Genomic DNA, 26,500 nt, shown 5'->3' on the forward strand with positions numbered 1-26,500 from the left:
TGACACGTGTTGTTTTTTCAAACTCACGTTATAAGGGCCGCTCTTCACTAACACACTGGGCATTTATTTATTTAATTAAAATCGTAGCCTTTGCGCTTTCACAATCGCACATAAGCCAAATGGCGTTTCGCTGAATCGTGCAGCCCTACTCTGATGTGTGTTAATGTGCACGTCTCTCTCCGACAGACGCTGCTGACTGCGATCTCTATGAGTGCCATCGCGACGAATGGAGTCGTGCCAGGTAACCCTTCTCCTCTGTGTGCCGATGGGTCTGTTGTAGCGTAGTGGCTAACACACACCTGTCTCTCTCTCGTGCAGCGGGCGGGGCGTACTTTATGATCTCCCGTTCGCTGGGGCCCGAGTTCGGAGGGGCCGTGGGCTCCTGCTTCTACCTGGGCACGACCTTCGCTGGGTCCATGTACATCCTCGGTGCCATCGAGATCCTGCTGGTGCGCCATCTCCATCCTCTTCACATCGAGCCGCCCAGTACAGCTCAGGCGCATCATTTTGTCCGATTGTGTGTGCAGATGTATATCGCCCCCGGGGCCGCCATCTTCACCCCGGAGAATCCCGACGACGAGGCGGCGGCCATGCTGAACAACATGCGCGTGTACGGCTCCATCTTCTTACTGCTGATGTCGCTGCTGGTGTTCGTGGGGGTCAAGTACGTCAACAAGCTGGCGTCGGTGTTCCTGGCCTGCGTCATCGTGTCCATTCTCTCCATCTACACCGGAGCGCTGGTGTCCGCCTTCAGCCCGCCGGCCTTCCCGTGAGTCTCAGATCACAACACACTCTCTACGGCTTCATTTGCCCTGTCCGTCTGAAAGCATTTACTTTACAAACACACATATATTCAGTACAGGTGCAATCGGCCAGCTTTTTTACCTTTTTACCATTACACCCAACCATTGGTCCGATTGACTCGAAAATTAGCATGAAGTGTCTTTGTCCAAGGCGCTATCTCTGTCCTTGAGGACATTGGCGTAGCTCAAAAAACATGGCCGCCATCAGCCAACGAAGTTTGAGCACCTATTAGACAAGGTTAACGGAGTGGGCATGTTCATTGCTCTAGAGGTCTGTGAGAGTTTTGAAAGAAATCGTCCACTAGTGTTTCACACATACACACAATATGCACAATATGACAGATCTCCTCATACTGAACAACTTTGCCTCTAGAAGCACTGCTGTCAATCAAATCGCTCATTAAATATTCACGATTATGTATAAAACCTTCGCTCAATCTGAAATTCTCTGGACTCTCTAGATCAATATTCATCGAAAAAAAAGTTGAACTTTGCCCTTTGGGTTGCTATAACAGGGTCATTTAGCAAAATTGATTGCACACAAAAGCCTGTAACTCAAAATTAGGTGAGCAGATGCGACACATGATTCTAAACAAGCATGCAAACGTGCCTGTATTGGCTGTAGATAGTCTAATGAACTTAGTGGTTGCATGCTTTCTAAATCAAACTGAATATATTTTTATGCATGTGCTTAAAGGCCTTAAATGCTTGAACCCTGATAATTGCTGCTCGCGGCTATATTTGTTATTATTTTGTATGTGATGATTTGTAAAACTCAAAGCAAACAAGCACTTTTATTTAAAAAATACATGAATTGCCCACTATAACCAGTAGATGGCAGCAGAGGAGCACTTATTCATATCAAAGTATTGTTTAAAAACAACTGAAATCAGAGATATATCAGCTAGACTGATTCATATGCTCATATTTTACCTTCCAATAAACACGCCCAAGTTTTTGTGTGCATCTAAACTGTATATTGTGGCTTTATACATCATTACGTTATTAACATTTGATCAAAATCAAGTTTAAATTGAGAGAATGTCGGACACGTGCGTTTCTTCCGTCATTGGAATGGCAGTAATGCGATGCGATCAAATCACAGGTCATAAAGTTTGTGTAGCTGCATGTAGATGCTCAGTTTTTCCCGCCATTTGGCCAACATCTCTTGTTATTAAAGATTACGGCTATTTAGGACAGTATTAGCTGTGACTCGCTAGGCTAGGACGTTCTCTTCCGCTCCTCAGATACATTAAACATCAGCCTTTATAATATATCTAGTGTTATTTGAGTAAAGAAAACACTAAGCTCAGTCAAACACACAGTTCTTTATTTACCATTGCATTGCAAACAAGCAGAGACGCTCCACACTGAGATAGAGGTGGGCGGAGTTATGAGGTTTGACTGACAGCTTGAGTTACGAGGGTTAGTCACAAGCTCTTTTTAACACTTTTGTAAAGCCCGCAGTCTGATGTAAGTGACCAATAGTAATCATATATGGCGTAAAATTGAGATGTGAGGTTTCCGCCCGACAGTGGCGATGTTCATATATCAGATTATTATTGGGTGTGAACGAGGCTATATTTGTTATTATTTTTTATGTGAAGATTTTTAAAACTAAAAGCAAACAAGCACTTTTATTTAAAGAAGACATGAAATGTCCACTATAACCAGTAGATGGCAGCAGAGGAGCACTTATTGACTAGCCACTTCCACTCCATAATGCTGCGTTCACACCAAACGCGAATAGAGCGTCAAAATCGCGTCTACCGCGTCTAGTTTCACACACAAACATTTTGAATGCATTCGCGCGTCCGCGGCGACTTGGACGCGTGTAGAAATCGAGCGCTGGAAGCGAAATTGACGCGCGTTCAAGGCACTCCAGGAGAAATATGTCATAAAACACCACTTTCATTTTCATTAAACATATATATTAAACATTAATAGCCACACAAATGTGGTCCAGGCAACTTTACATTATCTTCACTGCATGTATATTTAAATATCCTTAAAATATAAAGTTATGAAACTTCTCTTTGCCCTCAGTCAAAAATATTTGGCAGACAACAAATTATAGATTCATGAGAGCAAAGATTGCCCGTTAGATCTACAAAAGATGCACCACTACAGGCCATCAGAGCCAGCGGCAGACGGCAGAAGGACTGGCCGAGGAAAGGCTGATCTCGCCGGGGTTATGAGCGCTGATCACCCGCTGATCGCCTGGAACTCACAACTCCAAAAACACAAGATTATTTTATATTAAATAGGCGCTCTCTTTATAAATAAACCACAGATTTTAGCTTTAAACAACTACATTCTCACCTGAAAAAGTCTTAAAACGACATTTTGTGACACAGTAGTATTTTTAAATTATGCAGGGTTTCTCATCACGTCACTTTACCACGTGACCGCAGCGAGCAGGCTCCTGATTGGTTAACGCGCCGCGAATTGACGCCAAAGTTCAAATTTTTCAACTCGGGCGTCAGACGCGAATTCGCTTCAAACGCGTGAAAGCACAAAAGCACCATTCGCGTGTAACGCGCAAGACGCTCAATTCGCGTCCTTCGCGCCGCGGGACCTCCAGACACGCATTAACGCGCCTTTCCATCGACTTAACATTGAAATCACTCGCGCCAGACGCTCTATTCGCGTTTGGTGTGAACGCAGCATAATGTATTAAAGTACAGCGTGTTTATTATTGGGTGTGTCCAATGCTTGCTGTGGTGTAGTGTGTGCATGCTGGGCAACAGAAGCCTCTCTCAGCACGTGCTGAAGGACGGCCAGTGCAGGAAGCTGATGCCCGACCCGCCGGCGCAGGAATCCGCTAACGGCAGCGAGAGCTTGAGCGGCACGGGCGCTCCTGCGCTGGAGAAGAGCACGGACCTGTGGCGGCACTTCTGCAACGGCTCGGAGATCAGCGCTGTGTGCGACGAGTACTTCCAGCACAACAACGTCACCACGGTCAGGGGCATCCCCGGGCTCGCTAGCGGCGTGATCACAGGTGAGCAGCGCACTAGCTTAGCCACAGTGATAACCCGATACACACGTCTCTCACTGTCTGTGTTAATGTAGAGCTGCTGTGTGTGTGTGTGTGTGTGTCTAGAGAACCTGTGGAGCTCGTACTCGGCTAAAGGAGACGTTCTGGAGCGCGGCTCTCATCGCTCCGCCCACTCACCCGCCGTGTCCAATCAATACTCTTACGTGTTTGCTGACATCACCACCTCCTTCACGCTATTGGTTGGGATTTTCTTTCCCTCTGTGACTGGTATTCCTGCCCTTTCTCTTATTTGATCAATCAATCATTCAACACAAAAAGAAAATTAGAAACTGTATATTTAGTTAATTGAGTATGATATACCGTAACGATGAGTAATTGTGGTCATGTGACGGCTCTGTGTGTGTGTGTGTGTGTGTCAGGGATCATGGCGGGCTCGAACCGCTCCGGGGATCTGAAGGACGCGCAGCGCTCCATTCCCATCGGCACCATCCTCGCCATCCTCACCACCTCCCTCGTCTGTATCCTTCTCTACACCTCCACACACTCACACACTCGGTTGGGTTAGGTTTGATTGTGACATCGTAGAGACGTGGGGTCGGCTCTTTCACTCATGCTAATAGTGATTAGCTAAGTGCTCATGTAACCATCTTGCTATTATTAACCCTCTGGGGTTCTTCATTCATGGGTCACACTCGGGACCTTCGGGTCAAAAATGACCCCCATAGGAAATGAATGGGAAATTTGTTTTTTTGTGCATACAATCTACAAATCAGCCAGGATGCAGAAAACAAGACTCAACAGTGAAGATCTCTAAAACATCAAGAGTGCAAATACACTCACACACACTTATACACACACACACACGCACGCACACACAAATTAACACATGCCATTCCAAAAGCTAGTTGTGTTTGTGTGTGTGTGTGTGAGTGTATTTGTCTGTTTTGCACTCTTGATGTTTTAGAGGTCTTCACTGTTGAGTCTTGTTTTCTGCATCCTGGCTGATTTGTAGATTTTACACACAAAAAAACTCTGTATTTTCATATTTTTGGCCAATTACCCATTGATTTCGTCTGGGGTAATTTTCCCTGAAGACCCCCAGAGGGTTAAGTGAAGGATTGTCATGTGATGTTTCCTGAGCGCCTCAGACCTGAGCTGCGTGCTGCTGTTCGGATCCTGCGTGGAGGGCGTGGTTCTGCGGGACAAGTGCGTCTTCCTCTCTCTCCTGCAGAAGTGTGATGAGCGCAGCGAGTGAGTGTGTCTAAAGCTGGCCTCTGTCCTCCGCAGGTTCGGGGACTCGGTGAAGGGGAATCTGGTGGTGGGCACGCTGTCCTGGCCCTCGCCGTGGGTGATCGTGATTGGCTCGTTCTTCTCCACGTGTGGCGCTGGCCTCCAATCGCTGACCGGAGCCCCTCGCCTGCTGCAGGCCATCGCCAAAGACAACATCATTCCCTTCCTGAGGGTGAGGCGCGCCAGAGCTCTTTACACCACAGCCGCAGTTCATCTCACCTGACCGCGTGTGTGTGTGTGTGCAGGTGTTCGGTCACGGGAAGGCCAACGGGGAGCCCACATGGGCTCTTCTGCTGACGGCGGTTCTGGCGGAGCTGGGCATCCTGATCGCGTCGCTGGACCTCGTCGCTCCCATACTGTCCATGTAAGAGCTCACTCGCACACAATTCCATTGGCGTTATTATTCTCCTTCTGCTCTGGAGTTATGAAATTTGGCACACTGATAGAGGACCATCTGAACATTAACTGCACCAATTTTGGAGTCTCTAACTCAACCCCTCTAGCGCCACCTACTGTCCAAAGTTGCACTCACTTTTATGCTAATAGCTTTTGAACCATAAGGGCTAAAATCAAAATAGTTTTTCCTCTGATTTCTTGGATCAAGACGATTAGATTACGAAAATTTTACCAGATCATCTTCAGACTATGGCGACAAACGGTTATGGAATTAAAGTCGATTGGTCAAACCGTTCTCGAATAACGCGCAAACTAATTCTACGAAGAGCACGGCAAAATGAGCGCGAGGCTATATCTCTGCAACGCTTTAGTGTATTCTGACCTAACTTGGTGTGTGTTATGACAACCATAACCTAAATGTTCAAAAATGCCAATAACTTTTGATTAAATTAGCCTATTGCTACATGCACAGTTTCAGCACAGCGCCACCTAGTGGTCAGGAGATATGAAAAATGGCTCTTTTTGCTTATAACTTCTGAACGGTTTAGCCAAAAATCACAAAACTGGTCTCTTTAGATTCTGTGCAGCATCATATCAAATGATATCCATATTTCCCCTGTCAGCAATTTTGGGCATCGACCATTTTGAATTTCATCGTAAAATTATATATTGGTGTATCGTTACGAATCTCGGTGTGTGTCTTTGACACAATGCCCTGACGGTACTCTAAATGTTTCATGGCACCGCCACTTTGTGGTCAAAAGTTATAAGGACATTTTTCCAAATAACTTTGGATTAAATTAGCCTATTGTAGGAATGAAACTGGTAATGTCGAGAACACACATACCAATTTTGGCAAAATTCCTGTCCGCCATTTTGTTATTCTATAAAAACCTACTACTTCCCCATAAGTGATGTTGAAGCTGCATGTGATGATGTGTGTGTGTCGGCAGGTTTTTCCTGATGTGTTATCTGTTCGTGAATCTGGCCTGTGCTCTGCAGACGCTGCTCCGAACGCCCAACTGGAGACCTCGATTCTCATACTACCACTGGTGCGACACACACTCACACACACACACACACACGTTCATGTCATCATACACACACGCTGTAGACATCTGCTGATGTCATTTCCTGTCGCCCGCAGGGCGCTGTCGTTTCTAGGCATGGTGATCTGTCTGGCTCTCATGTTCATATCGTCATGGTACTATGCTATCGTCGCCATGGTGATCGCCGGCATGATCTACAAATACATTGAGTACCACGGGTACGTCGCCATGGGAACCGGAATCCTGCATTGAGCTTGTGTGTGTGTGTGTGTGTGTGTGTGTGTGTGTGTGTGTTTTCAGACGTTAAACTACCAGGCTTTTATTTAGCTGGAAAACCACAGGGAGCCTAAATCTACTAAAGTTTGGGGAAATGTAATCACAGCTCTAAGTCTGTTCCCAAACCTAGTGCACTGTCTAAATAGGCCTCATCACAACTGATGTGTTTACTGACCTTCAGCATCGTGTGTGTGTGTGTGTGTGTGTGTGTGTGTGTGTTCAGAGCAGAGAAGGAGTGGGGCGACGGCATCCGAGGTCTGTCTCTCAGCGCGGCCCGCTTTGCTCTGCTCCGGCTGGAGGAAGGACCACCTCACACCAAGAACTGGAGGTACACACACACACACACACACACACACACACACACACACACACACACACACACACACACACACAAACACCTACAGCACACGGATACAGTCACACACACAAACACTCCAATCCATCTCAAAATACATTTTGCGAGCTTGATTAGAGTAGTCTATGAAACAATGCATTTAGCCACGCCCCTTGTGTCTGGTGTGTGTGTGGCTCAGGCCGCAGCTGCTGGTGTTGCTGAAGCTGGATGAGGATGCCCATGTCAAGTCTCCGCGTCTGCTGACGTTTGCGTCCCAGCTGAAGGCAGGGAAGGGCCTGACGATCGTGGGGACGGTGATCCCGGGGAACTTCCTGCAGACGTACGGCGAGGCCCTGGCGGCGGAGCAGGTGTGTGTTCCTCTCTCCACTTCCCTCTCGAGATGCAGACCTGAGCCAACCTCCCTCTGCTCCTCAGACCCTCAAGCATCTGATGGAGAAGGAGCGCGTCAAGGGCTTTGTGCAGTGCATCGTGGCCCAGAAGCCCCGCGAGGGCATCAGTCACATGATCCAGTCCAGCGGGTTGGGCGGCATGCGGCACAACACTGTGGTCATGGGCTGGCCACTGGCCTGGAGGCAGAGCGAGGACCCGCAGAGCTGGAAAACCTTCATCAGTGAGTAGGAGGTGCTCACCATAGATGTACATCATAACGGCTAGATGCCTCGTCCGCACATGGCGGCCATCTTGTCACAGCTCGCTCACTCATAACATTGTGTTTTAATGGTGCTAAATAACCATAACGTGCTCAATTTACGACTGATTTTCAAACTGTTTGGTTTGTTATAAACGTCAGAGATGTAGTTATGTCAATGTTATGAATTATTATTGTAATTTATTCTGAAGCAATATTCTCACCAGTGTTCAATCAGCTTTGACGTATTTAAATCTGCATATTTTTGACATTTTTACCTTTTATGAAGGGCGTTTTCCCCCTAATCTTATTAAATATAGGATATGCTTCAGCTTTCATTTTATATTCTTACATTTGATCTTTAAATTAAATTAGAATAAGACCCTGTAGGGCTGTTGCCGATCAAAGTAAATCATTTACACTGAAACAATCTTTTTTTAATAGTTTTGAATATACAAATAAGAAATGTTGGAAAGAAAACATTAAACTTAACCACCAGTAGGTGGCAGAATGTAAACGTTGCTGTTGCGGGAATATCTAAATCTTACCCGGATACAGCAGTGCTATTTTCTGATTGGCTGTTTGGTAGCCAATTTTTTTTTTTTTGATTGGCTGGTGTGTGGCAGGGCCTTCTGAACATAGATATCCATTATAAAGGCTAGATGCCTCGTCTGCGCTGCTGGCCAATGGAGGTCGACATCCGCACCTGGCGGCCATCTTGTCACAGTCAGCTCGCTCACTCCTAAATGCTAAATAACCATAACTTGCTCAATTTTCAACCGATTTTCAAACGGTTTGGTTTGTTATAAACGTCAGAGATGTAGTTATGACACTGCATACTCATGAATAATTATTCATCATTTGTTCAAGCGTCCATAATTATAGCCACATTAATAACGTAACCAAACCATGTGTAAATCCGTCCAGATTTCAGTGAGATGAGAGTATTTGTGTTCAGATCACTCGCCCTGCCTGTGACAAGATGGCCGCTGCTGATGACGTCAGAGACCCCTAGCCTTTATGCTGTATGTCTGTGGTGCTGACGCTGTCTCTCCGCTGTAGACACGGTGCGCATCACCACCTCCGCCCACCTGGCCCTGCTGGTGCCCAAGAACATCTCCCTCTTCCCCAGCAACAGCGAGCCCTGCACCGAGGGCTACATCGACGTGTGGTGGATCGTGCATGACGGAGGGATGCTGATGCTGCTGCCCTTCCTGCTGCGCCAGCACAAGGTGTGTGACGCTAGCGCCGCCGCCACCGCCGCCGCTGGGCCGTGTCTAACGCCGCGTGTGTGTGTGTGTGTGTGTGTGTGTGTGTGTGTGTGTCAGGTGTGGCGGAAGTGCTCCATGCGGATCTTCACCGTGGCTCAGATGGAGGATAACTCCATCCAGATGAAGAAGGACCTGGCCACCTTCCTCTACCACCTGCGCATCGACGCTTATGTGGAGGTCGTGGAGATGGTAAACAGCTTCCTGCTGCACAGCCGTCTGACCTGAGCCGGAGACGCGCGACTGACTGTGTGTGTGTGTGTTTCAGCACGACAGCGACATCAGCGCGTACACGTACGAGAGGACACTGATGATGGAGCAGAGGTCGCAGATGCTCCGACAGATGCGGCTCTCCAAGTCAGACCGAGAGCGAGAGGTGAGTGAGTGAGTGTGTGTGTGTCTGTGTGTGTGTGTGTCTGTGTGAGTGAGTGAGAGAGAGAGACAGAGAGTGTGTGTGTCTGTCTGATTGTCTGTCTGTGTGTGTGTGTGTGTGAGTCTGTCTGATTGTCTGTCTGTGTGTGTGTGTGAGTCTGTCTGATTGTCTGTGTGTGTGTGTGTGTGTGTGTGTGTGTGTGTGTGTGTGTGTGTGTGTGAGAGTTAGGGCTGTGCAATTAATCGAATTTCGATTTCGATTTTGCCTCCCAACGATCACCAAAATAGTACAATCGAGAAAAAACGATTATTTTGCCATGTTCAGTTTTGCAAGAACACTCTTATTTTGTCTTGCGTTCTGAATGAAACGCGCACGCGCACATCCGCCCCTCCCGAAGCCACAAACTCTCTCAGTTCGTGAGTCTCGTTACTCGTGTGCATATCATCCGCTGGAATTTAAAAACTCGGCGCGAGTAAACTAAAGATGGCAGAAGGAGGGCAGTTACAGCAGAAGGAGGGCAGTTACAGCAGCGTTTGGTGAGCAAAAAGGCAAAACCAACTCTGTTGTCTGGGAACAGTTTGGCTTCGAGGAATCAGACGACGAGCAGAAACATGCGACGTGCAAGATTTGCTACATGGTAGTGGCTGCAACGCAAGGGAACACCACGAATCTGTTTAACCACTTGAAAATTAAACAGAGTGACCTATGACAATCTAATATAGAAACAAAAACTGACGAGAGCAGGGGTGCCGTGTAAACGTCCTTTTTTCCCCTCATATTTTTCAAATAATTCTCACTTTGTAAACTTTGTTCAATGCATGCGAGTGCTGCCATATGTTTGAATATGACCAGTAATTTTCGCCGTCATCACCCGGGTTTAGTGCCAGAAGACGCGAATGAGAAGCCGCGCGCGCTGTGAGAAAATGTGTCTGTGCACTCATCCGAGAGCGCGCACACGTCTCACAGTGCGCAAATACTGAGTTCTCTTTCAAGTCTTGATCTTGAACGGACAAACTCACACAAAGCGTATGTCAACATGTCCATCTTGATGAGTATCTTAGCAGACATAGTCTGAATATGCCTTAAGTGAACTTTATACAGTCGAGAAAGACGATGCGAGGTCTTAAAGGGGCAGCAGCATTAGGTCTTAAAGGGGCAGTAGCATTAGGTCTTAAAGGGGCAGTAGCATTAGGTCTTAAAGGGGCAGTAGCCTTTACTGCTGTCTGTTTAATGTCAAACAACAAAAGACAAGGACATCACTCACCGCTCTTGACTGAATAGCTTTTGTAAGTTTAATAGGATTAATCTTTAATTTATGCACTCAAATATGCAATGTTATTTTACATTTGATACATTTCTGTACCTGAAAACTAATGTTAGACGTACCTGAAAAGCATATCTAGCCGAACCATATTGTTGATCTTATTTATTTGTGGTTATCATTTTTACGTGAATACTTTTATACTTTGATTTGAATATATGTTATATTATTTATTTTAATAGTTCAAAAAGTACAACAAATGTTACAATTTCAATTGAATTGTTGAAAGGTGTATTTTTAATAAATACAACACATTCCCAAAGTCATGTGAAATAATCGTGTTACATAATCGTGATTTCAATATTGACCAAAATAATCGTGATTATGATTTTTTCCATAATCGAGCAGCCCTAGTGTGAGTGTGTCTGATTGTCTGTGTTTGTGTGTGTGTGTGTGTGTGTGTGTGTCTGATTGTCTGTGTGTGTGTGTGTGTGTGTGTGTTTGTGTGTGTGTGAGTCTGTCTGATTGTCTGTATGTGTGTGTGAGTCTGTCTGATTGTCTGTGTGTGTGTGTGTGTGTGTGTGTGTGTGTGTGTGAGAGTCTGTCTGATTGTCTGTGTGTGTGTGTCTGTCTGTCTGATTGTCTGTGTTTGTGTGTGTGTGTGTGTGTGTGTGTGTGTCTGTCTGTCTGATTGTGTGTGTGTGTGTGTGTGTGTGTGTGTGTGTGTGTCTGATTGTCTGTGTGTGTGTGTGTGTGTGTGTGTGTGTGTGAGTCTGTCTGATTGTCTGTATGTGTGTGTGAGTCTGTCTGATTGTCTGTGTGTGTGTGTGTGTGTGAGAGTCTGTCTGATTGTCTGTGTGTGTGTGTGTGTGTGTGTGTCTGTCTGTCTGATTGTCTGTGTGTGTGTGTGTGTGTGTGTGTGTGTGTGTCTGTCTGTCTGATTGTCTGTGTGTGTGTGTGTGTGTGTGTGTGTGTGAGTCTGTCTGATTGTCTGCGTGTGTGTGTGTGTCTGTCTGTCTGTCTGTCTGATTGTCTGTGTGTGTGTGTGTGTGTGTGTGTGTGTGTGTGTGTGTGTCTGTCTGTCTGATTGTCTGTGTGTGTGTGTGTGTGTGTGTGTGTGTGTGTGTGTGTGTGTGTCTGTCTGATTGTCTGTGTGTGTGTGTGTGTGTGTGTGTGTGTGTGTGAGTCTGTCTGATTGTCTGTGTGTGTGTGAGTCTGTCTGATTGTCTGTGTGTGTGTGTGTGTGTGTGTGTGTGAGTGTCTGATTGTCTGTGTGTGTGTGTGTGTGTGTGTGAGTCTGTCTGATTGTCTGTGTGTGTGTGAGTCTGTCTGATTGTCTGTGTGTGTGTGTGTGTGTGTGTGTGTGAGTGTCTGATTGTCTGTGTGTGTGTGTGTGTGTGTGTGAGTCTGTCTGATTGTCTGTGTGTGTGTGAGTCTGTCTGATTGTCTGCGTGTGTGTGTGTTGATTAAATACTCATCCGCTCACGTCTCCTTTCATCTGAAGCGCGTCCGCTGGAGTTTTGATGATGTGAGTTCCGGCTTTCGTTCTGCTCTAGTGAGCTTCAGCTCTAGGTGTGTGTGTGTGTGTTAGAGAGTGTATGTAGGTGTGTGTGTTAGAGAGTGTGTGTGTGTGTGTGTGTTAGAGAGTGTATGTAGGTGTGTGTGTTAGAGAGTGTGTGTGTGTGTGTGTGTTAGAGAGTTGTGCTCGTGTCTTGCAGGGCTCCAGACTCGACTAAAATGGTTGGGAACAAAAATATTAGCTAGTGAGTAGGCATGTGCCGGCATCACATTCTCATGCTGCGATTAATTGCTGAAGCTTTTATCACGGTATACGGTATTATCCCGATATGCGGTATTATCACGATATTGAAATAAGTGGCAAAAAAATGCTGTCATACTATAACAACAGGTTTAATAACTTTCTTACAACAAAAAGAACCAAACATTTAAATACAATAAAGCAATACACATAAATGAATAAAGTAAACAAATATTTAAAACAAAGAGCGAATAGCAGCATTTCTCACAGACGTTATTCCTCTTTGATAATGTTAGTTTAAAAAAAGCAACTGTTAGTGTTAGCTCAGGTCCATTAGATAATACAGCTACAACTTGAATAGTGTTATTAAATGCTGAAACTCCGCTTAATACAGGCTTTAGAAGTATTTGTGATTGTCAGTTTGTTAATGAATGAACTGATGGTAAATACTAGAGCCTCATGCTGCATTCACACGTTGGCGTTAACGCTTCTCATCTGCTTTGAATGGGTGACATCATGCGTTGCCGAACTGAATTGTGGGTTCTGTCGCGTCGCTTCACTCGTGTTGCAAACGGCAGAAGTTGAAGATTTCTCAACCTTTCAAAAGTTTTCAGTAGTAAATAGTTTTGTTTTACAAGGATTACTGGGAAAAGGCTGCGTTTCTGCTGTCAGAGAGTGAATGTGCTTTCTAAAAATCTGAATAATTCGTAAGAAATAAGTATTTTGAAGTGCCCACGATAACAATATTGTGCATGTTCATTATCGTGATATACCGTATACCGGCACATGTCTAGTTGCGAGTGATATTTTTTGCTGCGATCGCCACTGGCGATATAATTAAATTAAATACATATAATTAAATACAAAACACAATTTACTTCACAAATTCACAGTAAAACTAAAGCCATTTAACCTAACTACAACAGGCCTAGTTTAACACTAATAACAGTTACAGTAATAACAGCAGTCGTCTGTGTTCTTGCTCTGCTACACACCAGCTTCAGCTTTATTTTGCAGAAATATGGCCATATTCTCTGGCTAATGTTTTAGAACGCATCGTCTTAATGTTTCCATGGCGACTACGATCTACGATCGATACATCTATGGGAGAAGAATAGAGTAAACTATATAGACACTATATAATGTGTATCTGATGTGAATAAAACACGTAGTCAAGTTATAACCGTCTGAAAGGATTGTTTTTGCCGCTTCCATAGACATCAGTGTGTGTGTTTTTGCTAGGACTCATGAGCATTTAAATGTCTGAAACCTGAAATAAACATGATGTGGTTGAAAACACTGAATAGTTGTGATATGTGACGAGCGCTGAGCGTGTCTGTCTCTGGCTCGGCACCAGCCAAAAAGCACGTTTGAATTGAAGTGGCACTGAAATCTGTGTTCTGATTGGGTCCGGTAGCATGTGGCACCTTATATCTGAGGACAATCACAACAGCAGCAACGCTACAGAGTCTGAGCGCCAAAATACACGACAGAAACGCCTCAAGTAACCATGGCAACGGATGGCGTATCCTGCCAATATGGCGGCGCCCTTATGAAATGCAACTCGGCGTGACAACAATGTGGCGTAACTCCGCATTCTCCACAGGAGCCAATGGCTGCTTGAGTCCGGAGCCCTGTCTAGTGTGTGTTAGCGTCTGCTGATGAACCCTAGAGAGACAGCAGTGCTCACAGGTCACATGGGTCACTACAGAGGGAAGCCCGTCGGGACAGAGCTGTGTGAACGCTTTACATTTAGTGAAGTGGAAAGAGAAAGAGAGAAAGACATTGCTTTTAACATGCATTAGCGTGTTTTAACACACCGCTAGCTTTAGCATGTTGTTAGCATGTGCTAAGCTTTGCTAGTGATTGCTGTAGTGTGTAAGGTGTAGGCGGAGAAGAGGAAGTGTGAAGAGGAGATTAAGCTGGTTTAGTCAAGCCAACATTGCACTCAGAAGCTCCGCCCTCAGTGAGCTCTCATTGGTCTCATTGGATCTCATTTGAATATGTGTTGTGATTGGCAGGCTCAGCTGGTGAAGGACAGGAACTCAATGCTGCGTCTGACCAGCATCGGCTCGGATGACGACGAGGACACCGACGCCGCGCCGGACAAGAGCGCAGACCACCGGCGGATCCACATGACCTGGACCAAAGACAGAGCCCTGCAGCTGCTGCACACCCAGACCAACACACCCTCAGGCTGCAGCACTCCAGAGGGGTTCAGGGACATGCTCAACATCAGACCGTGAGTCACACACACACACACACACACACTCACACACACTCCAGAGGGGTTCAGGGACATGCTCAACATCAGACCGTGAGTCTCACACACACACACACACACACACACACACTCCAGAGGGGTTCAGGGACATGCTCAACATCAGACCGTGAGTCTCTCACACACACACACACACACACACACACACACACTCCAGAGGGGTTCAGGGACATGCTCAACATCAGACCGTGAGTCACACACACACACACACACACACTCACACACACTCCAGAGGGGTTCAGGGACATGCTCAACATCAGACCGTGAGTCTCACACACACACACACACACACACACACACTCCAGAGGGGTTCAGGGACATGCTCAACATCAGACCGTGAGTCTCTCACACACACACACACACACACACACACACTCCAGAGGGGTTCAGGGACATGCTCAACATCAGACCGTGAGTCTCACACACACACACACACACACACACACACACACTCCAGAGGGGTTCAGGGACATGCTCAACATCAGACCGTGAGTCTCTCACACACACACACACACACACACACACACACTCCAGAGGGGTTCAGGGACATGCTCAACATCAGACCGTGAGTCTCTCACACACACACACACACACACTCACACACACTCCAGAGGGGTTCAGGGACATGCTCAACATCAGACCGTGAGTCTCTCACACACACACACACACACACACACACACACACACACACTCCAGAGGGGTTCAGGGACATGCTCAACATCAGACCGTGAGTCTCACACACACACACACACACACACACTCCAGAGGGGTTCAGGGACATGCTCAACATCAGACCGTGAGTCTCACACACACACACACACACACACACACACACACACACACACACACACACACACACTCCAGAGGGGTTCAGGGACATGCTCAACATCAGACCGTGAGTCTCACACACACACACACACACACTCACACACACTCCAGAGGGGTTCAGGGACATGCTCAACATCAGACCGTGAGTCACACACACACACACACACACACTCACACACACTCCAGAGGGGTTCAGGGACATGCTCAACATCAGACCGTGAGTCACACACACACACACACACACACTCACACACACTCCAGAGGGGTTCAGGGACATGCTCAACATCAGACCGTGAGTCTCTCACACACACACACACACACACACACACACACACACACACACTCCAGAGGGGTTCAGGGACATGCTCAACATCAGACCGTGAGTCTCTCACACACACACACACACACACTCACACACACTCCAGAGGGGTTCAGGGACATGCTCAACATCAGACCGTGAGTCTCTCACACACACACACACACACACACACACACACACACACACACACACACTCCAGAGGGGTTCAGGGACATGCTCAACATCAGACCGTGAGTCTCACACACACACACACACACACACTCCAGAGGGGTTCAGGGACATGCTCAACATCAGACCGTGAGTCTCACACACACACACACACACACACACACACACACACACACACTCCAGAGGGGTTCAGGGACATGCTCAACATCAGACCGTGAGTCTCACACACACACACACACACACTCCAGAGGGGTTCAGGGACATGCTCAACATCAGACCGTGAGTCACACACACACACACACACACACACACTCCAGAGGGGTTCAGGGACATGCTCAACATCAGACCGTGAGTCTCACACACACACACACACACACACACACTCCAGAGGGGTTCAGGGACATGCTCAACATCAGACCGTGAGTCTCACACACACACACACTCCAGAGGGGTTCAGGGACATGCTCAACATCAGACCGTGAGTCTCACACACACACACACTCCAGAGGGGTTCAGGGACATGCTCAACATCAGACCGTGAGTCTCACACACACACACACACTCCAGAGGGGTTCAGGGACATGCTCAACATCAGACCGTGAGTCACACACACACACACACACACACTCCAGAGGGGTTCAGGGACATGCTCAACATCAGACCGTGAGTCTCACACACACACACACACACACACACACTCCAGAGGGGTTCAGGGACATGCTCAACATCAGACCGTGAGTCTCACACACACACACACACACACACACACACACACACTCCAGAGGGGTTCAGGGACATGCTCAACATCAGACCGTGAGTCTCACACACACACACACACACACACACACACTCCAGAGGGGTTCAGGGACATGCTCAACATCAGACCGTGAGTCTCACACACACACACACACTCCAGAGGGGTTCAGGGACATGCTCAACATCAGACCGTGAGTCTCACACACACACACACACTCCAGAGGGGTTCAGGGACATGCTCAACATCAGACCGTGAGTCTCACACACACACACACACACTCCAGAGGGGTTCAGGGACATGCTCAACATCAGACCGTGAGTCTCACACACACACACACACACTCCAGAGGGGTTCAGGGACATGCTCAACATCAGACCGTGAGTCTCACACACACACACACACACACACTCCAGAGGGGTTCAGGGACATGCTCAACATCAGACCGTGAGTCTCACACACACACACACACACACACACACTCCAGAGGGGTTCAGGGACATGCTCAACATCAGACCGTGAGTCACACACACACACACACACACTCCAGAGGGGTTCAGGGACATGCTCAACATCAGACCGTGAGTCTCACACACACACACACACACACACTCCAGAGGGGTTCAGGGACATGCTCAACATCAGACCGTGAGTCTCACACACACACACACACACACACACTCCAGAGGGGTTCAGGGACATGCTCAACATCAGACCGTGAGTCTCACACACACACACTCACACACACTCCAGAGGGGTTCAGGGACATGCTCAACATCAGACCGTGAGTCTCACACACACACACACACACACACACACACACACACACACACACACACACACACACACACTCCAGAGGGGTTCAGGGACATGCTCAACATCAGACCGTGAGTCACACACACACACACACACACACACACACACACACACACACACACACACACACACACACACACACACACACACCACCCTTTATTATTATTATTATTATCCTTTATTACTATTATATCAGCACATTTATAATGATTAATATAATTGCACATAATATTGTTGTATTATAATGATGGATAGTAATGTTTGAATAAGTGATGTATGTGTTGTGTGTCTCAGAGATCAGTCTAACGTGCGGCGGATGCACACCGCTGTCAAACTCAACGAGGTGATCGTCAATAAGTCCCATGATGCCCGGCTGGTGCTGCTCAACATGCCCGGGCCGCCCAGGAACACGGACGGAGACGAGAACTGTATCCTTCACTTCTGAACACACATATTGTAGCGGAACCACGAGGCAGGAAACCATAGCAAGAATAAAGGGTTGTTTATTAGACAGAAGATCTCAACCTCCGGACCGTAACCTTCCCAGTCCACCAGATACTGGAAACCGCGCCCCCTCCGTCTCGAGTCCAGAATACGATTAACCCAATACGTTGGTTCCCCATCTACGAGTCGCAGCGGGGGGGGATTGGGACTGGCGGATTAAGATGAGAACGGAAAACAGGCTTTAATTTGGAAACATGGAAGGCGGGGTGAATTCTCCTGTACGCCGGAGGTTTGAGGTTGTAAGTTTGAGGCTAATGATCTTGGTGACAGTGAATGGGCCGATAAATTTGGGAGCCAGTTTATTAGACACGGAGCGGAGAGGAATGTTCTTGGTAGAAAGCCACACTTTTTGACCCACGACGTATACGCGAGGCTTAGACCGGTGGCGATCGGCTTTAGCCGGCTTTTAAAATAGGTGGCTGTAACCTAGACTACACTCAAATGGAGATGTAGATGACACTGGTAGTGAATTATGAGCGTACTCCACCATAGAGAGTTGTTGGCTCCAGGATGAAGGGTTCTTGGACACCAAACATCGCAACACTCTCCCAGATCCTGATTGGCTCGCTCAGTTTGACCATTGCTCTGGGGGTGGTAACCCGAACACAGACTGATCGTCGCCACTAGTAATCTACAAAACTCTCTCCAAAATTTGGACACAAATTGGGAACCTCTGTCGGAGACCACGTCCATTGGGAGGCCATGTAACCGAAAGACGTGCTCAATAACGGTAACCGCTGTCTCCTTGGCTGAGGGTAATTTGGGCAAGGGAATGACATTTGCCGCCTTCGTGAGTCCACTACGGTTAAAACAAGCGTCATGCCATTAGAGGGCGGTGACAAAATCTAGCGCAATGTGGGACCAGGGTCTCGAAGGGACAGCCAGCGGCTGAAGTAACCCATCAGGAGGTCCATTAGACGTCTTACCAATGACGCAAGTCGAGCAAGCCAAGACGAAACTGCGAATGTCGCGAGCCATACATGGCCACCAGAATCATTGCTTTATTAAAGCTACACTGTGTAATTTTTTAGTTTATTCTTAGCTAAAAACACTTAGTTCTTTCAAAAATATATGTGCTCATTAATGTATATTTACTTCTTTCAAGTAATAAAGTATTCTGGTAAGTTTATAATATGCCATTGTAAACACATACGGGTGAGGGTTTGAATGCGGGTCGCCATGTTGCTCCTCCATCTTGAAAGTACATTAGCCAAAGAGGGACATACCCGTAAATTCAAGCTTCGCCTTTGGCGTTTTAACACTCGATGGCACCGTGACGAATGTGGACCAAAGTTATTTTCGTAAACTGAAACTAAGACTAAAACTATTGGTCAAAAAACATTTTCGTAAACTGAAATAAAATTAAAAAATCATAATAAATGAAAACTAAAACTAAACTGAAACTAACAACTCTTACTGAAAAAAAATAAATATTAGTTTTCGTATTTAATAAGCTCTCTTTACTGTGGCGGAGAATCTGCCCTGTGGCGGTTGAGGGAGTGTGTGTATATGGAGCTACAGCGCGTGCAGTGGCTGAGCTGAGGAGATTAACCGCTGTCCTGAGACGCAACGCGTGCAGTGAACACACACATCGCTAGTCCTGTTCAACAGCTGCTCACAAAGAATGCCTTCGTGGCAGTGAAATGGGAAATGACATAAGGTAATGAGACGCACGTTGAATTTAAGCTCACTGCTTTTAGAACGCCGTTACATACGCGACGAGAGACGCAGGTGCTACAGCAACTATAGTAGCCAGTGCTAGCCTACTGTGTGTTTGAGATTTCATGTTCACATAATATTGACAGGCTCAAAGGTGTTATCATTGTTTTTACAAATCATTTACTACTAATAATATCATCATCCGTCACAATTAAATCCAGGACACACACACACACACATGCAGACAGCATATACACTTCATTATTTAATCACACAGTCTTCACAACAGTGTGTGTTGGCTGTAGTCAGATGACTTTGGCTGTGGTCACACTGCTAGCCTACTTTACTACTGAAGAAATAATCTTTAAATAAATAAGCTTTTAATTATTTAACAATATTTCATCTTTAATATGAATGAGTTTGTCTGGAATTTATCATTTTTACTTTCATATTTTTACGTTGAATTTATTTGGTTCTTTGTTCAATCTCAGACCATTGTTTGTCGTATAGGTCATAGTTTGACTCTTAAAGGTGAAGACTCAACTTTATGCATGTTTTGTAGATTCCCCTCTCCGTTAGACATGTTTTGTAGATTCCCCTCTCCGTTAGACATGTTCTGTAGATTCCCCTCTCCGTTAAACATGTTCTGTAGATTCCTCTCTCCGTTAAACGTGTTTTGTAGATTCCCCTCTCCGTTAAACATGTTTTGTAGATTCCTCTCTCCGTTAAACATGTTTTGTAGATTCCTCTCTCCGTTAAACATGTTTTGTAGATTCCCCTCTCCGTTAAACATGTTTTGTAGATCCCCCTCTCCGTTAAACATGTTTTGTAGATTCCCCTCTCCGTTAAACATGTTCTGTAGATTCCTCTCTCCGTTAAACGTGTTTTGTAGATTCCCCTCTCCGTTAAACATGTTTTGTAGATTCCTCTCTCCGTTAGACATGTTTTGTAGATTCCCCTCTCCGTTAAACATGTTCTGTAGATTCCCCTCTCCGTTAAACATGTTTTGTAGATTCCCCTCTCCGTTAAACATGTTTTGTAGATTCCCCTCTCCGTTAAACATGTTTTGTAGATTCCTCTCTCCGTTAAACATGTTTTGTAGATTCCTCTCTCCGTTAAACATGTTTTGTGTAGATTCCCTCTCCGTTAAACATGTTTTGTAGATTCCCCTCTCCGTTAAACATGTTTTGTAGATTCCCCTCTCCGTTAAACATGTTCTGTAGATTCCCCTCTCCGTTAAACATGTTCTGTAGATTCCCCTCTCCGTTAAACATGTTTTGTAGATTCCCCTCTCCGTTAAACATGTTTTGTAGATTCCCCTCTCCGTTAAACATGTTCTGTAGATTCCCCTCTCCGTTAAACATGTTCTGTAGATTCCCCTCTCCGTTAAACATGTTTTGTAGATTCCCCTCTCCGTTAAACATGTTTTGTAGATTCCCCTCTCCGTTAAACATGTTCTGTAGATTCCCCTCTCCGTTAAACATGTTTTGTAGATTCCCCTCTCCGTTAAACATGTTTTGTAGATTCCCCTCTCCGTTAAACATGTTTTGTAGATTCCCCTCTCCGTTAAACATGTTTTGTAGATTCCCCTCTCCGTTAAACATGTTTTGTAGATTCCCCTCTCCGTTAAACATGTTTTGTAGATTCCCCTCTCCGTTAAACATGTTTTGTAGATTCCCCTCTCCGTTAAACATGTTTTGTAGATTCCCCTCTCCGTTAAACATGTTTTGTAGATCCCCCTCTCCGTTAAACATGTTCTGTAGATTCCCCTCTCTCCGTTAAACATGTTTTGTAGATTCCCCTCTCCGTTAAACATGTTCTGTAGATTCCCCTCTCCGTTAAACATGTTCTGTAGATTCCCCTCTCCGTTAAACATGTTCTGTAGATTCCCCTCTCCGTTAAACATGTTTTGTAGATTCCCCTCTCCGTTAAACATGTTCTGTAGATTCCCCTCTCCGTTAAACATGTTTTGTAGATTCCCCTCTCCGTTAAACATGTTTTGTAGATTCCCCTCTCCGTTAAACATGTTCTGTAGATTCCCCTCTCCGTTAAACATGTTTTGTAGATTCCCCTCTCCGTTAAACATGTTCTGTAGATTCCTCTCTCCGTTAAACATGTTCTGTAGATTCCCCTCTCCGTTAAACATGTTTTGTAGATTCCCCTCTCCGTTAAACATGTTCTGTAGATTCCTCTCTCCGTTAAACATGTTTTGTAGATTCCCCTCTCCGTTAAACATGTTTTGTAGATTCCCCTCTCCGTTAAACATGTTTTGTAGATTCCCCTCTCCGTTAAACATGTTTTGTAGATTCCCCTCTCCGTTAAACATGTTTTGTAGATTCCCCTCTCCGTTAAACATGTTTTGTAGATTCCCCTCTCCGTTAAACATGTTTTGTAGATTCCTCTCTCCGTTAAACATGTTTTGTAGATTCCTCTCTCCGTTAAACATGTTTTGTAGATTCCCCTCTCTCCGTTAAACATGTTTTGTAGATCCCCCTCTCCGTTAAACATGTTTTGTAGATTCCCCTCTCTCCGTTAAACATGTTTTGTAGATCCCCCTCTCCGTTAAACATGTTTTGTAGATTCCCCTCTCCGTTAAACATGTTTTGTAGATTCCCCTCTCTCCGTTAAACATGTTTTGTAGATTCCCCTCTCCGTTAAACATGTTTTGTAGATTCCCCTCTCTCCGTTAAACATGTTTTGTAGATCCCCCTCTCCGTTAAACATGTTTTGTAGATTCCCATCTCCGTTAAACATGTTTTGTAGATTCCCCTCTCTCCGTTAAACATGTTTTGTAGATTCCCCTCTCTCCGTTAAACATGTTTTGTAGATTCCCCTCTCTCCGTTAAACATGTTTTGTAGATTCCCCTCTCCGTTAAACATGTTTTGTAGATTCCCCTCTCCGTTAAACATGTTTTGTAGATTCCCCTCTCCGTTAAACATGTTTTGTAGATCCCCCTCTCCGTTAAACATGTTTTGTAGATTCCCATCTCCGTTAAACATGTTTTGTAGATTCCCATCTCCGTTAAACATGTTTTGTAGATTCCCCTCTCTCCGTTAAACATGTTTTGTAGATTCCCCTCTCCGTTAAACATGTTTTGTAGATTCCCCTCTCCGTTAAACATGTTTTGTAGATTCCCCTCTCCGTTAAACATGTTTTGTAGATCCCCCTCTCCGTTAAACATGTTTTGTAGATTCCCATCTCCGTTAAACATGTTTTGTAGATTCCCCTCTCTCCGTTAAACATGTTTTGTAGATTCCCCTCTCCGTTAAACATGTTTTGTAGATTCCCCTCTCCGTTAAACATGTTTTGTAGATTCCCCCCTCTCCGTTAAACATGTTTTGTAGATTCCCCTCTCCGTTAAACATGTTTTGTAGATTCCCCTCTCCGTTAAACATGTTTTGTAGATTCCCCTCTCCGTTAAACATGTTTTGTAGATTCCCCTCTCCGTTAAACATGTTTTGTAGATTCCCCTCTCCGTTAAACATGTTTTGTAGATTCCCCTCTCCGTTAAACATGTTTTGTAGATTCCCCTCTCCGTTAAACATGTTCTGTAGATTCCCCTCTCCGTTAAACATGTTTTGTAGATTCCCCTCTCCGTTAAACATGTTTTGTAGATTCCCCTCTCCGTTAAACATGTTCTGTAGATTCCCCTCTCCGTTAAACATGTTTTGTAGATTCCCCTCTCCGTTAAACATGTTCTGTAGATTCCCCTCTCCGTTAAACATGTTTTGTAGATCCCCCTCTCCGTTAAACATGTTTTGTAGATTCCCCTCTCCGTTAAACATGTTCTGTAGATTCCCCTCTCCGTTAAACATGTTTTGTAGATTCCCCTCTCCGTTAAACATGTTTTGTAGATTCCTCTCTCCGTTAAACATGTTTTGTAGATTCCCCTCTCCGTTAAACATGTTCTGTAGATTCCCCTCTCCGTTAAACATGTTTTGTAGATTCCCCTCTCCGTTAAACATGTTTTGTAGATTCCCCTCTCCGTTAAACATGTTTTGTAGATTCCCCTCTCCGTTAAACATGTTTTGTAGATTCCTCTCTCCGTTAAACATGTTTTGTAGATTCCCCTCTCCGTTAAACATGTTCTGTAGATTCCCCTCTCCGTTAAACATGTTTTGTAGATTCCCCTCTCCGTTAAACATGTTTTGTAGATTCCCCTCTCCGTTAAACATGTTCTGTAGATTCCCCTCTCCGTTAAACATGTTCTGTAGATTCCGCTCTCCGTTAAACATGTTTTGTAGATTCCCCTCTCTCCGTTAAACATGTTTTGTAGATTCCCCTCTCCTTTAAACATGTTCTGTAGATTCCTCTCTCCGTTAAACATGTTTTGTAGATTCCCCTCTCCGTTAAACATGTTCTGTAGATTCCCCTCTCCGTTAAACATGTTCTGTAGATTCCTCTCTCCGTTAAACATGTTTTGTAGATTCCCCTCTCCGTTAAACATGTTCTGTAGATTCCCCTCTCCGTTAAACATGTTTTGTAGATTCCCCTCTCCGTTAAACATGTTTTGTAGATTCCCCTCTCCGTTAAACATGTTCTGTAGATTCCCCTCTCCGTTAAACATGTTTTGTAGATTCCCCTCTCCGTTAAACATGTTTTGTAGATTCCCCTCTCCGTTAAACATGTTCTGTAGATTCCCCTCTCCGTTAAACATGTTTTGTAGATTCCCCTCTCCGCTAAACATGTTTTGTAGATTCCCCTCTCCGTTAAACATGTTCTGTAGATTCCCCTCTCCGTTAAACATGTTCTGTAGATTCCCCTCTCCGTTAAACATGTTTTGTAGATTCCCCTCTCCGTTAAACATGTTTTGTAGATTCCCCTCTCCGTTAAACATGTTTTGTAGATTCCCCTCTCCGTTAAACATGTTTTGTAGATTCCTCTCTCCGTTAAACATGTTTTGTAGATTCCTCTCTCCGTTAAACATGTTTTGTGTAGATTCCCTCTCCGTTAAACATGTTTTGTAGATTCCCCTCTCCGTTAAACATGTTTTGTAGATTCCCCTCTCCGTTAAACATGTTCTGTAGATTCCCCTCTCCGTTAAACATGTTTTGTAGATTCCCCTCTCCGTTAAACATGTTTTGTAGATTCCCCTCTCCGTTAAACATGTTTTGTAGATTCCCCTCTCCGTTAAACATGTTTTGTAGATTCCCCTCTCTCCGTTAAACATGTTTTGTAGATTCCCCTCTCCGTTAAACATGTTTTGTAGATTCCCCTCTCTCCGTTAAACATGTTTTGTAGATTCCCCTCTCCGTTAAACATGTTTTGTAGATTCCCCTCTCCGTTAAACATGTTTTGTAGATTCCCCTCTCCGTTAAACATGTTCTGTAGATTCCCCTCTCCGTTAAACATGTTCTGTAGATTCCTCTCTCCGTTAAACATGTTTTGTAGATTCCCCTCTCTCCGTTAAACATGTTTTGTAGATTCCTCTCTCCGTTAAACATGTTTTGTAGATTCCCCTCTCCGTTAAACATGTTCTGTAGATTCCCCTCTCCGTTAAACATGTTCTGTAGATTCCTCTCTCCGTTAAACATGTTTTGTAGATTCCCCTCTCCGTTAAACATGTTCTGTAGATTCCCCTCTCCGTTAAACATGTTTTGTAGATTCCCCTCTCCGTTAAACATGTTTTGTAGATTCCCCTCTCCGTTAAACATGTTCTGTAGATTCCCCTCTCCGTTAAACATGTTTTGTAGATTCCCCTCTCCGTTAAACATGTTTTGTAGATTCCCCTCTCCGTTAAACATGTTTTGTAGATTCCCCTCTCCGTTAAACATGTTCTGTAGATTCCCCTCTCCGTTAAACATGTTTTGTAGATTCCCCTCTCCGCTAAACATGTTTTGTAGATTCCCCTCTCCGTTAAACATGTTCTGTAGATTCCCCTCTCCGTTAAACATGTTCTGTAGATTCCCCTCTCCGTTAAACATGTTTTGTAGATTCCCCTCTCCGTTAAACATGTTTTGTAGATTCCCCTCTCCGTTAAACATGTTTTGTAGATTCCCCTCTCCGTTAAACATGTTTTGTAGATTCCCCTCTCTCCGTTAAACATGTTTTGTAGATTCCCCTCTCTCCGTTAAACATGTTTTGTAGATTCCCCTCTCCGTTAAACATGTTCTGTAGATTCCCCTCTCCGTTAAACATGTTCTGTAGATTCCCCTCTCCGTTAAACATGTTTTGTAGATTCCCCTCTCCGTTAAACATGTTTTGTAGATCCCCCTCTCCGTTAAACATGTTTTGTAGATTCCCCTCTCCGTTAAACATGTTTTGTAGATTCCCCTCTCTCCGTTAAACATGTTCTGTAGATTCCTCTCTCCGTTAAACATGTTTTGTAGATTCCCCTCTCCGTTAAACATGTTTTGTAGATTCCCCTCTCCGTTAAACATGTTTTGTAGATTCCCCTCTCCGTTAAACATGTTTTGTAGATTCCCCTCTCCGTTAAACATGTTTTGTAGATTCCCCTCTCCGTTAAACATGTTTTGTAGATTCCCCTCTCCGTTAAACATGTTTTGTAGATTCCCCTCTCCGTTAAACATGTTTTGTAGATTCCTCTCTCCGTTAAACATGTTTTGTAGATTCCCCTCTCCGTTAAACATGTTTTGTAGATTCCCCTCTCCGTTAAACATGTTTTGTAGATTCCCCTCTCCGTTAAACATGTTTTGTAGATTCCTCTCTCCGTTAAACATGTTTTGTAGATTCCTCTCTCCGTTAAACATGTTT

General features: G+C 45.1%; 1 protein-coding gene across 4 annotated transcripts in view; it reads left to right on the forward strand.

Moving 5' to 3' along the window:
- Nucleotides 1-26,500, forward strand: part of slc12a6 (solute carrier family 12 member 6) — a 40,994-nt gene that overhangs the window by 8,786 nt on the left and 5,708 nt on the right. For 2 of the 4 annotated variants that reach the window (XM_079808101.1, XM_079808099.1), the window contains 20 exons: nt 187-241; nt 319-449; nt 528-769; nt 3,533-3,804; nt 3,907-4,068; nt 4,221-4,319; nt 4,950-5,007; nt 5,089-5,263; nt 5,337-5,455; nt 6,441-6,539; nt 6,635-6,754; nt 7,036-7,140; nt 7,346-7,514; nt 7,582-7,777; nt 8,858-9,027; nt 9,124-9,255; nt 9,332-9,439; nt 12,202-12,225; nt 14,478-14,698; nt 17,917-18,050. In XM_079808101.1, the coding sequence (XP_079664227.1) occupies nt 187-241; nt 319-449; nt 528-769; nt 3,533-3,804; nt 3,907-4,068; nt 4,221-4,319; nt 4,950-5,007; nt 5,089-5,263; nt 5,337-5,455; nt 6,441-6,539; nt 6,635-6,754; nt 7,036-7,140; nt 7,346-7,514; nt 7,582-7,777; nt 8,858-9,027; nt 9,124-9,255; nt 9,332-9,439; nt 12,202-12,225; nt 14,478-14,698; nt 17,917-18,050 (2,791 nt within the window). The remainder of the gene's footprint in view (nt 1-186; nt 242-318; nt 450-527; nt 770-3,532; nt 3,805-3,906; nt 4,069-4,220; nt 4,320-4,949; nt 5,008-5,088; nt 5,264-5,336; nt 5,456-6,440; nt 6,540-6,634; nt 6,755-7,035; nt 7,141-7,345; nt 7,515-7,581; nt 7,778-8,857; nt 9,028-9,123; nt 9,256-9,331; nt 9,440-12,201; nt 12,226-14,477; nt 14,699-17,916; nt 18,051-26,500) is intronic. The other 2 variants (XM_079808100.1, XM_079808102.1) reach the window with 1 other exon arrangement.

The sequence above is a fragment of the Gobio gobio genome (genome assembly GCF_949357685.1).
Source record: "Gobio gobio genome assembly, chromosome: 2".
In the NCBI taxonomy this organism is placed as follows: domain Eukaryota; kingdom Metazoa; phylum Chordata; class Actinopteri; order Cypriniformes; family Gobionidae; genus Gobio; species Gobio gobio.